Source organism: Salvelinus alpinus, chromosome 17 (genome assembly GCF_045679555.1).
Source record: "Salvelinus alpinus chromosome 17, SLU_Salpinus.1, whole genome shotgun sequence".
NCBI classification, from domain to species: domain Eukaryota; kingdom Metazoa; phylum Chordata; class Actinopteri; order Salmoniformes; family Salmonidae; genus Salvelinus; species Salvelinus alpinus.
In genome coordinates, this window is record NC_092102.1 from 12,631,694 (window position 1) to 12,650,028 (window position 18,335).

The 18,335-nt window shown below is 44.3% G+C and overlaps 1 protein-coding gene across 2 annotated transcripts in view; it reads left to right on the forward strand.

Moving 5' to 3' along the window:
- LOC139542146 (disco-interacting protein 2 homolog B-A-like) overlaps positions 1-18,335 on the forward strand; it is a 72,760-nt gene that overhangs the window by 21,914 nt on the left and 32,511 nt on the right. For both annotated transcript variants that reach the window (XM_071347234.1, XM_071347235.1), the window contains exon 2: positions 11,754-11,825. In XM_071347234.1, coding sequence (XP_071203335.1) covers positions 11,754-11,825 — 72 coding nt within the window. The remainder of the gene's footprint in view (positions 1-11,753; positions 11,826-18,335) is intronic.

The window sequence follows — 18,335 nt, forward strand, 5'->3', positions numbered from 1 at the left end:
TAGGGCGATGGAAAGACAGCAGTCACACACAGCATAATGCTAAAGGATAAGCAGTCCATAAACTCTGACATAATAAGCCAGTAGGTCCCAATCATAAGAATACAAAAACGCAACCATTAAGCATTTCCCAATCGAAATGTACAACTATTGCTTCCCATTACAAAAAACATTTAACATTTAGCACACAAAGTTTAGCGCACAAAGTAACCGGTGACCTATAGTTTCAAGTGCAACTGACAGCGTTTTAACTACTTTGCAGATATGAAACAAACAATCATAATATCAGTCAAAAGTTTAAAAGAGGTTTTAAAAATAGTCGATGTATAATTCACCAATACGTTTCTTGGTAGTCCTAGAAATATTGCTATCAGGTTGTAAATCACAGCTGGCCTGGTACATTGTTTTCTGCCTCCCATTCGGGATGCACCGTTTCAGTTTAAATGACTCAATATTCTGGACAAAAAGGGACGAATGTAACTAAGGCTGGGAATGTCAATACAATCAAACTAGCAAGGGCAATGATCACAAGTCAGTCGTGACGTGGCTAATAGGCTAGCGTATCTATTTATGTAGCAAGCTAAAAACAAAGCCTAATGTTAGCTAGCTGCTAGCAGGATGTCATGACATTGGAGGAGTGGGTGAGTCACTGACATTTTCCCCTCTTATTGTTTTTCGGTGGCAATACACAGCTAGAGATGCAGGTGTCATTTGGTTAGCTAGCAAGAACTTGAACGACTGTTATCTAGTTAGCCAGAGTGAATTTGCAAACACAAGAGATATGCTATCTACTCCGATTTCAGAGTACTCTCGTCAGAGCGCAGAACAACTGATGAATTTACGAACGAGCAACATCCGCTGAATATGACGAATATGAAAGTTATAGTTAGTCAAGAATTCTCTAGATAACATTCAAACAGCCTAACCAGCTCTTTTAGGGTGAATAAAATGGTCAGAGTGAGGTGTTCTCTCAATTGTGTCTGGAAGTAGCAAGCTAGCCAACTTTAGCCAGTTAGCATGGGTGCTTGGTTGGGACAAGCATGCATTGGCAGGCAAGCTGCAGAAGGAAGAGGAGGCTACGATTCCCCATTGTTTGTCAGTGCAATTTTGACGGCCAACTAACTGAAAAAGTTTGAGAGGGTTTATCTAATGTTCCTCCGTTAGATTTTAGCTCTGGCTAGCATTAGTTGTTGATCGTGTTGTTGATGTGCATAATGGAGGGAGAGAGCTTACCGTTTCATGGTTGTTTGATCAATAGGACTGTAAAGTTCCCAAATGTAAGAGGAATTCCGTGGTGTTTACATATTTGCAGAAATCCATTCAGGTGTATTTTGTGGCTTTTTTTGGCAAATGCATTCTAATGACCTAAAGTCGCGCGGTTGCAACTCCCTGCAAACATATAGTCCAGTTCAAAGTGAATGATGGCAGGCCCGTGTGGCAAATGGCTTGTTTGTATAAAGGCCTACTGTGATTGGTTATAGTGCACCGGTCTGTGTAGACTCCGGTGCTGGACAAGACAGATGTTTTTATTCGGTTTTATTTAGTCTATTAATTGTCCAAACGCACCGCCGCTTTCCCACTCTACATTGCTATCGAATTTTCACAAATGCCTTAGTATATGTAATTCCTAAACATTCTAAGAATTTATGAAATGTCCATATCGAAGTGGTCGCTTTTCAGAAAGTTTTTTTCTGAAAAGCGTGTCATTCTTAAATTTTTATAAGATTTAATTTAGCAAAAATGTTGTTAGTTCCACTTTAAATGTAATAATGTTTCACACACAGAAGTTATTTTCAAAGAGATGGCTAACAGCAGCAAGCGCGCTGCAATAAACAACACAGCTCCACTCACCAGATGATCATTTGAAACCTAATTTCTTGTTGAACGTTATTCTTGAAAAGGGAGAAGCTAACAAATTAGCAACAACATCCTCTTTGATAACACCTGCTGCAGCTGCAGCCGCTGCAAACTAGCCGACAGCAAAAGCTAGCTAGACCGTGGGATAACTACTGCTCGCTATTGCACAGTGACCTGTTGTTCTTCAAGAAGGCAGAAGTTTCCATACGTTTTTGTCAAAAATGTCCCACCCATTAACTCGATGTGATTGGTTGATTCCAATGTCACTCACAAATTTTGCCCTAATACAGTTGAAAGGCAGATGCCTTTATCTAGCTTCTCATGGCCTAGCCAATGGCTGACTTGGCTAGCTAGATTTATCTCCCCGGTGTTAACCCTTTCCTTTCTAACCAAAACTGAGGAGATTAAATCAGAACATCCTTGAAAATAATCATTTACAGTGCCTTCGGAAAGTTTTCAGACCCCTTGACTTTTTCCACATTTTGATACTTTGCAGCCTTATTCTAAAATTGATTAAATATTAACATATCCTCAGCCATCTACACACAATACCCCATAATGACGAAGCGAAAACAGGTTTTTAGAATTTTTACAAATGTACTAATAAAAAAACGATACCTTATTTACATAAGTATTCAGAACCTTTGCTATGTAACTAAGTTGCATCCTGTTGAGCTCAGTTGCATCCTGTTTCCATTGATCATCCTTGATGTTTCAACAACTTGTTTGGAGTCCACCTGTGGTAAATTTAAATTGACTGGACATGATTTGGAAAGGCACACACATGTCTATATAAGGTCCCACAATTGACAGTGCATGCAAGAGCAAAAACAAAGCCATGAGGTCGAAGGAATTGTCCGTAGAGCTCCGACACAGGATTGTGTCGAGGCACAGATCTGGGGAAGGGTACCAAAACATTTCTGCAGCATTGAAGGTCCCAAAGAACATAGTGGCCTCCATCATTCTTAAATGGAAGATCTTTGGCACCACCAAGACTCTTCCTAGAGCTGGCCAAACTGAGCAATCGGTGGAGAAGGGCCTTGGTCAGGGAGGTGACCAAGAACCCAATAGTCACTGACAGAGCTCTATAGTTCCTCTGTGGAGATTGGAGAACCTTGCAGAAGCACAACCATCTCTGCAGCACTCCACCAATCAGGCTTTTATGGTAGAGTGGCCAGACAGAAAACACTCCTCAGTGAAAGGCACATGACAGCCTGCTTGGAGTTTGCCAAAAAGGTACCTAAAGACTCTCAGACCATGAGAAACAAGATTCTCTGGTCTGATGAAACCAAGTTTGAACTCTTTGGCCTCAATGCCAAGTGTCACGTCTGGAGGAAACCTGGCACCATCCCTACAGTGAAGCATGGTGGTGGCAGCATCATGCTGTGGGGATGTGTTTCAGCGGCAGAGACTGGGAGACTAGTCAGGATTGAGGCAAAGATGAACAGAGCAAAGTACTGAAAGATCCTTGATGAAAACCTGCTCCAGAGAGCTCAGGACCTCAGACTGAGGCGATGGTTCACCTTCCAACCGGACAACAACCCTAAGCACACAGCCCAGACAACGCAGGAGTGGCTTTGGGACAAGTCTCTGAATGTCCTTGAGTGGCCCAGCCAGACCCCGGAATTGAAACCCATCGAACATCTCTGGAGAGACCTGAAAATAGCTGTGCAGCAACGCTCCCCATCCAGCCTGACAGAGCTTGAGAGGATCTGCAGAGAAGAATGGGAGAAACTCCATAAAAATACAGGTATGCCAAGCTTATAGCATCATACCCAAGAAGACTCAAGGCTGTAATCGCTGCCAAAGGTGCTTCAACAAAGTACTGAGTAAAGGGTCTGAATACCTACAGTACTTCTTATTGGTGTCCTTTAGTGATGGAGTGCCATATGATGACCTGGTCTCCACAATCACCCGACCTCAACCCAATTGAGATGGTTTGGGATGAGTTGGACCGCAAAGTGAAGTAAAAGCAGCCAACAACTGCTCAGCATATGTGGGAACTCCTTCAAGACTGTTGGAAAAGCATTCCAGGTGAAGCTAGTTGAGAGAATGCCAAGAGTATGCAAAACTGTCATCAAGGGAAAGGGTGTGACTGCTTTAAAAAATATATATATATACTTTGTTTTTATTGTAGGAACACAAAGAAAGTACAAATAAAGTGAAATAAAAGAACAACAAAAAAGATCTGGCAGTTACAGTGCCCGTCATACCTTCATCATATTAGTTACATTGACATCTTTGAATGAAACCTTTTTCAAGTACGAAACCCATTTTTCACAGTATTCCTGGCCTCTCTCCTCTTGTGTTCTTAAAGCAAAGGTCATACGCTCCATGTGGTGTATTTCTTTAGCAATGTCTTTAGCAATATCCATTGTGTCACTGTGGGAGGGTCTTTTTGTGGCCATTACCTAGTGACAGCCTTTTTACTGGCTGCCAGTGGGACCTTCAAGAGGTACTTTTCTCTATTGTGTAAGTTATCAGCTTTTCACCCAACTACAAAGAAATGAATGTTTGTTCTATGTCAAATCCCATAATTTTTCCAATGTTAGATCTTATTTCTCCCCAGTAAGTTTCAATTGCGGGGCAAGTCCAAAAGATATGAGAGTGATAGGGTGGCTGCTTTGAAGAATCTAAGATATATTTAATTTGTTCAACACTTTTTTTTTGGTTACTACATGATTCCATATGTGTTATTTCATAGTTTTGATGTCTTCACTATTATTCTGCAATGTAGAATATAGTCAAAATAAATAAACCCTGGAATGAATAGGTGTGTCTGAACTTTTGATGGTACTGTATGTAAATGTAATATTTCATTTTTATTTTATTTTATACATTTGCTAAAATGTCTTATCCTGTTTTTGCTTTGTCATTCAAATCTAATCACATTTTATTTGTCACATGCACCGAATACAACCAGTGTAAAGACCAGGTCATCATATGTTCAAATGCTGACTTACAAGTCTGTAAGGTATACCCCTGTGGGGGTATTGGGTGTAGATTGATGAGAACCCCCCCAATTTCATACATTTTAGAATAATGCTGTAACTTAACAACATTTGGAAAAAGTCAAGGGGTCTGAATACTTTCTGAATACACTGTAATTAATATTATTATAATCCTTATTTTAGAAATCCTTGGCCCTTCTCTGAAGACGTAGAAAGCCCATTGTTCCCCACTGTGTTTGGGTTAGTAATAATTTGTAGAGTGGCTCTATTTTCCCTCAGCAAGCAATTTTTAACTATTCTGAATGTCTAAAGAATCCATATGTTGTTCTGAAATATGAACACAGAAATACTGGACATTTTGAACTCTTATGAGGGTAGTGATTTGATAAAATTACAATCATGGTCTTGAATTGGACATTTTTCTGTGCTCGGACCCCTTGTCCCCCTCCCGGTCTCGGTCATGACTCAAACTCAATTTGCTCTGGTCTTGGTCTTGAATCGGTCTCGTTTTAGGTGGTCTCGAACACAACACTGCTTATTACACATTTATGAAACACCGACTAGACAGCTAGTACTGTATAAGTCTTTGGCTAAAATGCTGCTAGCGGTACGGTACGTGATACCTCAATGCCACGCGGAACAAACTGAGCATACATTTTCCAAAAATACAACATGAAAACAAGCGGACATAAATGCCCATAAAAACGAAAAAAATAACAAAATCTTGATTCTGCGATACAGGCGTTTGGAAAATCACGCAAAAACATACATTCATATGAATTCGATATATTGCCCGGCCCTAACTGGTGCTGCTGTTCTGACACACATAGATCTGGTGGCCCGCCGTGCCACTGCATCGCTAGCTAATTCAGCACTCATTCTTCTAAACACTGTAAAACCCCCCCACCCTGCATTAACCTGCTCCAGCGGTACACACACTCACACACTCCGCAGAATAGCATCACACACACCACAGAATAGTGTCAAACACTCACACACACACTCACACACTCCGCAGAATAGCATCACACACATACACACACACCACAGAAAAGCCCTGTGCACGCGCACACACACACACTATCAGAATAGCATCTCACACATGCACAGTTTGTCCAGTGAGCCAGTTGGCCCAGTCAGTTAGGAGACTGTTCTCCCATCAGCACATTCCTTTAGGTGGTGTCCCAAATTGCACCCTATTCCCTATATAGTGCACTACTTTTGACCAGAGCCCTATGTGCCCTAGTCAAAAGTGGTGCACTATTTCAGGAATAGGGTGCCATTTTGGTGCACATTCCTGTAGTCTCAATAAACTGCGAACTGCTTTTGGCAGGGGAGACAGGGTGGGGTAACGCTCATATCCTGCCCTTAGACCTCTCACACACGCACGCGCTCACACACACACACACAAACATTTCTCAGAACATGCAACAGTTTTCCCAACAGCATTATTTCTTCCTCTAATACACAAACTGTAGCAAGTGTTGCTCACAAACTGTTGGTGTGTGCAGACTTGACCAGGTCACGGCCCACTGTCTGCCCAGCTCCAACTCCAGGTCTGGGTGTCTGCTGTTGTCTATGGTGGTGCTGTGTGGCGGTGCCAGTCTGTGCCTGTTGTTGTGTCCCACCCCATCACCAGTACAGGCACCCCTCTGTCTCTGTGTTAATGACCCAACATCAGTCACAGTTCAGAGCTCTCTCTCACACAATGGAGCTCCAGTCCACTACTCCTCACTAACATCAATCTACCACTTACTGTGGCAGAGCGTGGGGCCAACTTTCTGTGTGAAAGACGGAAAGAGTGTGTTTGTCTGTAATGTAGGCCTTTGCGTACGTTTGTGTGTGGGTGTGTGTGTGTGTCCCTGTTTGTGTGTGTCTTGTAGTTGCTGTTTCCGTGCCAGATTTTCAGGCAGTGGTAACAGTGTGTGTATCCAGGCATGAACACATTGCTGAATACTGGGAGCCCCTACAGCACTCTGACACAGAATGAAAAAGCACTCAGAACTCTCTCTCTCTCTTTCGCTCTCTCTCCTCTCACTTTGTTGGTTTCTCTCCTTCTCTCTATCACTCTTTCTATTTTTCCTACTAGGTCTCTCTTTTTGTTACTCTTTCTCACTCCTGCAGTCTCTCTCTCTGTCTCAACACACTGAGTCACTCTGTTGTTTTGAATTGAACTCTTGTGGCCCCTGCCCCTTTTCTCTGATGGACGTTGAAAATAATACTGTCCCCAAAAACCACCCACAACGGTAGTTCTCTCATGTTCAGCCCTATGTCAACAGTTGTTGTTCACCTCAGTAATATCAAGCGCAGAGAGAGATGCCGGTGCATTCAAGATAAAACACACACCACCCCAGGCCCAGCAGCTTATCAAATGCCTCCATCGGTCTCTCTCTCTCGCTCCCTCACGTTATTTGTTCCTTCTCACTTCCCCAACCAGTTTCTCTCATTGCACGTTTATCTTCCTCTAGTCTGGGCTGCAGCACACACCACCCCTGTCCCTCCACATGTCAATAAGGCTTTGAGGGGCCACTTGTTCTCACAAGTCAGTGGGAGTTGTAGTAGGGGGTGGTGTAGGGGTATAAAGCCGTCCCAGACAGGTTCGGCTGGCGCCTAGTAGAACTCAGCTAAGCAAACCGAACGAGCGTGCTCGCTCGCATACTCCTTTAAAAAGACGTTCGCTTGAAAAGGGCAAGAGCGGAAATAGTGCTCGTAATACTCAACTACAGCCAAACAATGGAAGTGACGACGACACCCAAGCAAGGAAGAGGCGCGCTGTAGAAATAATATGGTGTACAGAGAGACACTTGACTGGCGAGAAAATGGAAGTTATGGGAATTGCCCGGGATCTACTAAATTCACTTTACCTAGCAACACATATAAAAGGCGAGAGAAGGAGAAGATAGTCAGTGCGACCACTCAACAGAGAAGGAACAACTTAGGGGGTTGTATGCCATGCTGGTCCAACAAATGCGCCCAATTGATGAGGAGCAACATTTTGTGTACTTCCGGATGAATTGGCCTTTACATGCTAGTCTTTATATGATGCAAGGGCTGGAATTGTAGAGGTGCAGGTACTTCTGTACCTCCTCGACCAAGCGAGTTGCAAGTTGTTCGCCATTTTGAATCCACACTGAGTTTCGGGCTGAATCGAGAAGAAGAAGAGCCTCGATTCACCCTGACATTTGACGAATCACAAACGAAGGAGCGTAGACTTTGGTTCCTGAAGTTGGACTTTGCTCAAGAAAGAATTACGTGTGCACAAACAGCCCGAAAAAACCCTTGCCAAAGACCAAAACCGTGCATAATTCATGCACAAGCTGTGTCCAACTGTTTCGGATGGAAGCATGCGGATGCCTTAAAGGGTAACTCTCAACCCCAATAACGTTGCCCGTTATTACGATGAATGTAGCTATGAGTATAAACGTGTAATCCTCATAGCCTATATGTTTTCTTTCTTCGTAAAAGCACGGTAAGCAGAAACCTTGAATTTGGTCATATGCGGAAATGTGCCTTACTGCTTTTTAAAAACAAATGTTGTGATACGTCAGTCGTCTAGTCAAGGAAGAGTCATGCAAAATATTTTGGCACACCCCACTTATCAAGACCATTGCCAAATAAGGCACGCCGTCACTTGCTTTTATAGTTAGCTTTGAGGTGGTACCACCCAGCACATCTAGAAGGGAGTGTATTTCATACCAAACCCCTCCTTTGAGGTGGTACCACCCAGCACATCTAGAAGGGAGTGTATTTCATGCCAAACCCCTCCTTTGAGGTGGTACCACCCAGCACATCTAGAAGGGAGTGTATTTCATACTGAACCCCTTCCTTGAGGTGGTACCACCCAGCACATCTAGAAGGGAGTGTATTTCATACCGAACCCCTCCTTTGAGGTGGTACCACCCAGCACATCTAGAAGGGAGTGTATTTCATACCGAACCCCTCCTTTGAGGTGGTACCACCCAGCACATCTAGAAGGGAGTGTATTTCATACCAAACCCCTCCTTTGAGGTGGTACCACCCAGCACATCTAGAAGGGAGTGTATTTCATGCCAAACCCCTCCTTTGAGGTGGTACCACCCAGCACATCTAGAAGGGAGTGTATTTCATACCAAACCCCTCCTTTGAGGTGGTACCACCCAGCACATCTAGAAGGGAGTGTATTTCATACCAAACCCCTCCTTTGAGGTGGTACCACCCAGCACATCTAGAAGGGAGTGTATTTCATACCAAACCCCTCCTTTGAGGTGGTACCACCCAGCACATCTAGAAGGGAGTGTATTTCATACCAAACCCCTCCTTTGAGGTGGTACCACCCAGCACATCTAGAAGGGAGTGTATTTCATACCAAACCCCTCCTTTGAGGTGGTACCACCCAGCACATCTAGAAGGGAGTGTATTTCATGCCAAACCCCTCCTTTGAGGTGGTACCACCCAGCACATCTAGAAGGGAGTGTATTTCATACCAAACCCCTCCTTTGAGGTGGTACCACCCAGCACATCTAGAAGGGAGTGTATTTCATACCAAACCCCTCCTTTGAGGTGGTACCACCCAGCACATCTAGAAGGGAGTGTATTTCATACCAAACCCCTCCTTTGAGGTGGTACCACCCAGCACATCTAGAAGGGAGTGTATTTCATACCAAACCCCTCCTTTGAGGTGGTACCACCCAGCACATCTAGAAGGGAGTGTATTTCATACCAAACCCCTCCTTTGAGGTGGTACCACCCAGCACATCTAGAAGGGAGTGTATTTCATACCAAACCCCTCCTTTGAGGTGGTACCACCCAGCACATCTAGAAGGGAGTGTATTTCATGCCAAACCCCTCCTTTGAGGTGGTACCACCCAGCACATCTAGAAGGGAGTGTATTTCATGCCAAACCCCTCCTTTGAGGTGGTACCACCCAGCACATCTAGAAGGGAGTGTATTTCATGCCAAACCCCTCCTTTGAGGTGGTACCACCCAGCACATCTAGAAGGGAGTGTATTTCATGCCAAACCCCTCCTTTGAGGTGGTACCACCCAGCACATCTAGAAGGGAGTGTATTTCATGCCAAACCCCTCCTTTGAGGTGGTACCACCCAGCACATCTAGAAGGGAGTGTATTTCATGCCAAACCCCTCCTTTGAGGTGGTACCACCCAGCACATCTAGAAGGGAGTGTATTTCATACCAAACCCCTCCTTTGAGGTGGTACCACCCAGCACATCTAGAAGGGAGTGTATTTCATGCCAAACCCCTCCTTTGAGGTGGTACCACCCAGCACATCTAGAAGGGAGTGTATTTCATGCCAAACCCCTCCTTTGAGGTGGTACCACCCAGCACATCTAGAAGGGAGTGTATTTCATACTGAACCCCTCCTTTGAGGTGACTGAGAGGCTCTACATCACCATTTCAATGGTAGAGTTGAACCATTAGGGGCAAAAAGAACTCAAATATCAAAATACATCACTTTTGCAACAAACTGTCAAAATGAAGACCAGAATTGACATGTTTCACTATAACTAAGCCTAAAACATCTGAGTTTCTATTAAAAAAAAAGTTTTATTTTTAAATCATCACAGTTACTCTTTTAAGGGAGGTTTAGGAGGAATGGGATGTGGAGATACAGACCCCCAGGTCTCCTCTCTACTCCACTTAGACTGACTCTTATCTCTCCCTGTGACGCTATCGCTGGTCACAGATAAGGGGATGTGTGTGTGTGTGTGTGTGTGCCTGCCTGCCTGCCTGCCTGCGTGCGCGTGCCTGCCTGCGTGCCCGTGCGTGTGTGTGTTTTGGGGGAGCCTAGGGAGTGTTTGGACTTTGCTCTTTGCAGTTGTGGGAGGGCTGGGCCAAACGCTCTCCCCCTTCCCCGCTACCCCCACACCCCCCTAGAGAATGAAGAAGAGGGGAAAAGAGGAGAAGGGGGTGTGGGGGGAGTTGGGTTCCATGTGAAACTACCTCCCATTGCTTCCTCTTTGCTTTTTTTGCCATGGCTACAATCCCAAATGGTACCCGAGGGCCCATAAGTAGTGCCCTATATATAGTAGGGAATAGGGTGCCATTTGAGATGCAAGCCATGTCCATGTTTACTATTCTGTGGCTCGATTTGCTTACTTTGGTATTGTTCTCTGGTGGGAGGCTATAACCGTAGCTGTAATCATTTTTGTTCGTTCCTTGGCCTGCCCTGGGGTTTGTGTGCTCTTGTCATATTTGTCCACTAAGGAGAGGAAACGATAATCTTACCTGATCCTTTTTACTCAATATTATTATTCATTATTCACTGTGTGTTTATTCCTCGTGTCACTATTTCTATATTTGTTCTTTTTTTTACTGTGCATTGTTGGATAAGGACCCTGAAGTAAGCATTTCACTGTTAGTCTACACCTGTTGTTTTACCACGCATGTGACAAATGAACATTAGTTTCTGTTTGCAGTGAGCCACAGGACATATGAAGCTGTACCCGAAGCTGACAGAATCTCCCCTGGAAGGTTTTTTGAAGTGTGTTAGGATGCCTGAGAGTGGTTGAGCGGTTACGGTTGCCGCCCTCGGCACCAATGCAATCCCCTGGCTGCATGGGATCGAATCCCAGTCCCAACACACTTCTCTGTCCTCTATCGGTCTCCCTCCTTATTTCATGTTTCTCCCTGTTAATAAAACTGGAAAGATACAGGGGGGTGGGGTGTTGACCGGCGTGTGCATGTCTATAATCAGAGACTGTAGAATTAGTGTTCTCTCAATCTTGATGCCCTATACCTTAATTGATTGTAATAGTGTTTTTATCAATCAAGGCCTAATACTGAAACCCCAGACAGTGTGTGTGTGTGTGTGTGTGTGTGTGTGTGTGTGTGTGTGTGTGTGTGTGTGTGTGTGTGTGTGTGTGTGTGTGTGTGTGTGTGTGGATTGATTTATTGATTGATGGTAGTGTGTGGTGACTAACGTGGCTGTGTCCTGTTCTCTTCTCTGCTAGGCGACATCACACAGAAGGGCTATGAGAAGAAACGAGCCAAGCTGCTGGCCCCTTTCCTCCCTCAGATCACCAGTAAGTACTGGCCTTTCTCTTCTCTCCTCTTCTCTTTTCACCTTCCTCAGTAAGACACATCTCCCCCTCTTATCCTTTTCTTTCTGTCCCTTTTGTTGTTGTCCTTTTATATATTCTTCATACTACATCTCCTCTCTCGTCTTTTCAGTCCCTTCTCCTCCTCCTCATCCCGCTCTACTATTGTCTTCCTCCTCATTGCTCTCTTCTTCTCTGACCTCTCTTGATATTTGTCATCCACGCGCAGATGACATAGCAGCAGAGAGAACAAGACATGACTATCTGTTTTCAGCCTAACCCCAGACTCAAACAAATGCCTTTTCAATCCAACTGACAGCAATGACCAAACTCATCAACTGAGTCAGTTTTGTACCAACAAGTCATTTTTATGGGGAAAGAATGCACAGATAAAGCAAAACTGTTCCACAAATAGTGGGTTACTGAACTGACTTCCCCATAATTGTTTTTCCACTATATCTGTTTTTGACCTTCCTCTGTCTGTGTGTTCCTATGGCGATGGGAGAGTGTATGGCTCTCTGCTGCACTCTAGTGGTGGATGACGGAACAGCTGCATTGCTGCTCAAACGAAGTACAATGCTTAGTGAGATCCTTCGAACGACCCTACCCTAAACCCTTACTCTAAACATAAGCCGGTACCTAACCTTAACCGTTTTAAATTTCAAACGAGGACATGGTTAATATAAATCTAGCTGTTTTTTCTATACATTGGCAAGACAGAACGGCAGCGTCTCATAAACCCAAGGGCGGGGGGTATGTGTCTCTTTGTTAACAGCTAGTGGGCAATCTCTAATATTAAGTAAGTCTCGAGGTTCTGCTCGCCTGAGTTACAATGCCTCATGATAAACTGTAGACCATACTATTTACAAGAGATCTATATTTTTCATACCTGTCTACTTGCACTAAGACCGCACTCAACGAGCTGTGTAGGGCCATAGGTAAACAAGAAAATGCTCACCCAGAAGCGAAGCTCTTAGTGGCCAGTGATTTAATGCAGGAAAAAATGAAATCCATCTTACCTAATTTCTACCAGCATGTCACCTGTGCAACTACGGAAAAAACGATATCACCTTTACTGCACACACAGAGATGCATACAAAGCTTTTCCTCGCCCTCCATTTCGCAAATCTGACATTAACTCTATCCTCCTGATTCCTGCTTACAAGCAAAAACTCAAACAGGAAGTACCAGTGACACTCAATTCGGAAGTGGTCCGATGAAGCGGATGCTAAGCTACAGGACTGTTTTGCTAGCACAGACTGGAATATGTTCCGGGATTCATTCGATGGCATTGAGGAGTACACCACCTCAGTCACCGGCTTCATAATTAAGTGCATCGACAACGTCGTCCCCACAGTGAGCATCCGTGCAGTTGAAGTTTACATACACTTAGATTGGAGTCATTAAATCTCGTTTTTCAACCACTCCACAAATTTCTTGTTAACAAACTGTAGTTTTTCCAAGTCGGTTAGGACATCTACTTTGTGCATGACACAAGTCATTTTTCCAACAATTGTTTACAGACAGATTATTTCACTTATCACAATTCCTGTGGGTCAGAAGTTTACATACACTAAGTTGACTGTGCCTTTAAACAGCTTGGAAAATTCCAGAAAATTATGTCATGTCATTAGAAGCTTCTGATAGGCTAATTGACATAATTTGAGTCAATTGGAGGTGTACCTGTGGATGTATTTTAAGGCCTGCCTTCAAACTCAGTGCCTCTTTGCTTAACATCATGGGAAAATCAAAATAAATCAGCCAAGACCTCAGAAAAACAATTGTAGACCTCCACAAGTCTGGTTCATCCTTGGGAGCAATTTACAAACACCTGAAGGTACCATGTTCATCTGTACAAACAATAGTACGCAAGTATAAACACCATGGAACCACGCAGCCGTCATACCGCTCAGGAAGGAGACACGTTCTGTCGCCTAGAGATGAACGTACTCTGGTGTGAAAAGTGCAAATCAATCCCAGAACAACAACAAAGGACCTTGTGAAGATGCTGGAGGAAACGGGTACAAAAGTATCTATATCCACAGTAAAACGAGTCCTATATCAACATAACCTGAAAGGCCGCTCAGCAAGGAAGAAGCCACTGCTCCAAAACCGCCATAAAAAAGACAGACTATGGTTTGCAACTGCACATGGGTACAAAGATCATACTTTTTGGAGAAATATCCTCTGGTCTGATGAAACAAAAATAGAACTGTTTGGCCAAAATGACCATCGTTATGTTTGGAGGAAAAAGGGGGAGGCTTGCAAGCTGAAGAACACCATCCCAACCGTGAAGCACGGGGGTGGCAGCATCCTGTAGGTGCTTTGCTGCAGGAGGGACTGGTGCACTTCACAAAATAGATAGCATCATGAGACAGGAAAATGATGTGGCTATATTGAAGCAACATCTCAAGACATCAGTCAGAAAGTTAAAGCTTGGTCGCAAATGGGTCTTCCAAATGGACAATGACCCCAAGCATTCTTCCAAAGTTGTGGCAAAATGGCTTAAGGACCACAAAGTCGAGGTATTGGAGTGGCCATCACAAAGCCCTGACCTCAATCCTATAGAAAATGTGTGTGTAGAACTGAAAAAGCGTGTGCGAGCAAGGAAGCCTACAAACCTGACTCAGTTACACCAGCTCTGTCAGGAGGAATGGGCCAAAATTCACCCAATTTATTGTGGGAAGCTTGTAGAAGGCTACCCGAAACGTTTGACCCAAGTTAAACAATTTAAAGGCAATGCTACCAAATACTCATTGAGTGTATGTAAACTTCTGACCCACTGGGAATGTGATGAAAGAAATAAAAGCTGAAATATATCACTCTCTCTACTATTATTCTGACATTTCACATTCTGAAAATAAAGTGATGATCCTAAGACAGGGAATTTTTACTTGGATTAAATGTCAGGAGTTGTGAAAAACTGAGTTTAAATGTATTTGGCTAAGGTGTATGTAAACTTCCGACTTCAACTGTACATATCCCAACAAGAAGCCATGGATTACAGACATCTGCACTGAGCTAAAGGCTAGAGCTGCCGCTTTCAAGGAGTGGGAGACTAACCCGGACGCTTATACTACACTGGCTCTGACACTCATTGGATGTGGCAGGGCTTGCAAACTATCACGGATTACAAAGGGAAACCCAGCAACAAGCTGCCCAGTGATACGAGCCTACCAGACGAGCTAAGCTCCACACTGCCCTTTCCCACTTGGACAAAAGGAACACCTATGTGAAAATGATGTTCATTGACTACAGCTCAGCATTCAACACCATAGTGCTCTTGAAGCGCATCATTAAACTAAGTTCCCTGGAACTGAACACCTCCCTCTGCAACTGGATCCTGGACTTCTTGACGTGACACCCCCAGGTGGTGAGGATAGGCAACAACACATCCGCCACACTGACCCTCAACACAGGGGCCCCTCAGGGGTGCATGCTTAATCGCCTTTTGTACTCCTTGGTCACACTGGCCAAGCACGACTCCAACACCATTATTAAGTTTGCCGACGGCGGAAGGCCTGATCACCGAAGACGATGAGACAGCCTATAGGGAGGAAATCAGAGACCTGGCAGTGTTTTGACAGGACAACAACCTCTCCCTCAACGTCAGTAAGACAAAGGAGCTGATCATAGACTACAGGAAACGGAGGACTGAGCCCGCCTCATTCACATCGACTGGGCTGTAGTAGAGCGTGTCGAGAGCGTCAAGTTCCTCAATATCTACATCACTAAGAATCTATCATCGTCCAAGCACACCAACAAAGTTCCCCCTCAGCAGGCTGAAAAGATTTGGCATGGGACCTCAGATCCTCAATAGGTTCTACAGCTGCACCATCGAGAGCATCTTGAATGACTGCATCACCGCTTGGTATGTCAACTGCTTGGCATCCGACTGCTTGGCACTACAGCGCGTATGGCTCAGTACATCACTGGAGTCGAGCTCCCTGACATCCAGGACCTCTATACCAGGCGGTGTCAGAGGAAGGCCCCAAAAATGGTCAAATACTCAAGCCACTCAAGCCCCACACTGTTCTCTCTGCTACCGCGTGGCAAGCGGTACCAATGCACCAAGTCTAGAACCAACAGGACCCTGAACAGCTTCTAACCGCAAGACTTCTAAAAAAAAAAGACAGCTAAATAGCTAATCAAATGGCTACCTGTATTGACCCTTTTTTGCACTAACTCTCTTTCACTGACTCTGCACACACTGGACTCTACCCACACACTGGACTCTACCTACACACTGGACTCTACCCACACACTGGACTCTACCTACACACTGGACTCTACCCACACACTGGACTCTACCCACACACTGGACTCTACCCACACACTGGACTCTACCCACACACTGGACTCTACCCACACACTGGACTCTACCCACACACTGGACTCTACCTACACACTGGACTCTACCTACACACTGGACTCTACCCACACACTGGACTCTACCCACACACTGGACTCTACCTACACACTGGACTCTACCCACACACTGGACTCTACCCACACACTGGACTCTACCCACACACTGGACTCTACCCACACACTGGACTCTACCCACACACTGGACTCTACCCACACACTGGACTCTACCCACACACTGGACTCTACCCACACACTGGACTCTACCTACACACTCACACATACTTACACTGGCAACCAAACACACGCCCACACACACATTATATGCACACACATGTACACTGTGGACATACACACTCACATACACGCTTTCACATTGACCACTTATGCTGATACTACTACTGTCTATCCTGTTGCCTTGTCACTTTACCTTCTGTATATGTACAGTATGTAGCTACCTCAATTACCTTGTACCCCTGCACAGCGACTCGATACTGGTACCCTGTATACTGTGCATTCTACAAGTATTCAGACCCTTTCACTTTTTCCACATTTTGTTACGTTACAGCTTTATTCTAAAATGGGTTAAATAAAAACACACAAGACCCCATAATGGCAAAGCAAAAAGTTTTTTTTAAATGTGCAAATGTATTAAAAAAATAGACCTTATTTACATAAGTATTCAGACCCTTTGCCACGAGACTTGAAATTGAGCTCAGTTGCATCCTGTTTCCATTGATCATCCTTGAGATGTGTCAGCAACTTGATTGGAGTCCACCTGTGGTCAATTCAATTGATTGGACATGATTTGGAAAGGCACACAATTGTCTACATAAGGTCCCACAGTTGATAGTGTATGTCAGAGCAAAAACCAAGCCATGAGGTCGAAGGAAATGTCCATAGAGCTCCGACACAGGATTGTGTCGGAGGATTGTGTCGAGGCCATTTTGCCTCGACTTACAAATTATGCTTGGGGTCATTGTTCAGTTGGAAGACCCATTTGCGACCAAACTTTAACTTACTGACTGATGTCTTGAGATGTTGATTCAATATATCCACATCATTTTCCTGCCTAATGATGCCATCTATTTTGTGAAGTGCACCAGTCCCTCCTGCAGCAAAGCACCCCCACAACATGATGCTGCCACCCCCGTGCTTCACGATTGGGATGGTGTTCTTCGGCTTGCAAGCCTCCCCCCTTTTCCTCCAAACATAACGATGTTCATTATGGCCAAACAGTTCTATTTTTGTTTCATCAGATCAGAGGACATTTCTCCAAAAAGTACGATCTTTGTCCCCATGTGCAGTTGCAAACCGTAGTCTGGCTTTTTTATGACGGTTTTGGAGCAGTGGCTTCTTCCTTGCTGAGCGGCCTTTCAGGTTATGTCGATATAAGACTCGTTTTACTGTGGATATAGATACTTTTGTACCTGTTTCCTCCAGCATCTTCACAAGGTCCTTTGCTGTTGTTCTGGGATTGATCGCACCAAAGTATGTTCATCTCTAGGAGACAGAACGTGTCTCCTTCCTGAGCGGTAGGACGGCTGCGTGGTCCCATGGTGTTAATACGTGCGTACTATTGTTTGTGAACATAACTCAGAGAAAATACATATCACATGTGGCGTTCCACAAGGTTCGGTTTTGGGTCCGGTACTGTTCAGTTTATATATGTTACCCCTTAGCAGCGTTATCATAAAACACAGCATTGATTTTCACTGCTACGCAGACGATACACAATATCTGTGTCACCAGAGGATTTTAGCTCCACGGATAAATGATTCAACTGTGTTAGTGATTTAAATACTTGGACGGCTCACAGCTTCCTCCAGCTAAATCAAGACAATGCCGACGTACTTATTGTTGGAGTCAAAGCACAGAGAGAGAATCTAGCCGCACATTTTAATTCACGGGCAATAGAGATAAAACACCAGGTAAAAAAGCTAGGTATTATTTTAGATTCTGAACTTTGAACTTTGAATCGCACATTAGGAAGGTAACCAAAAATGTTTTTTAACACCGAGGAACATTGCCAAGCTGAGGCCGTTTCTCTCACCGACTGATACAGATAGACTAATCCATGCTTTTATTACAAGCAGGCTTGAATACTGTAATGCTCTCCTCCTGTCT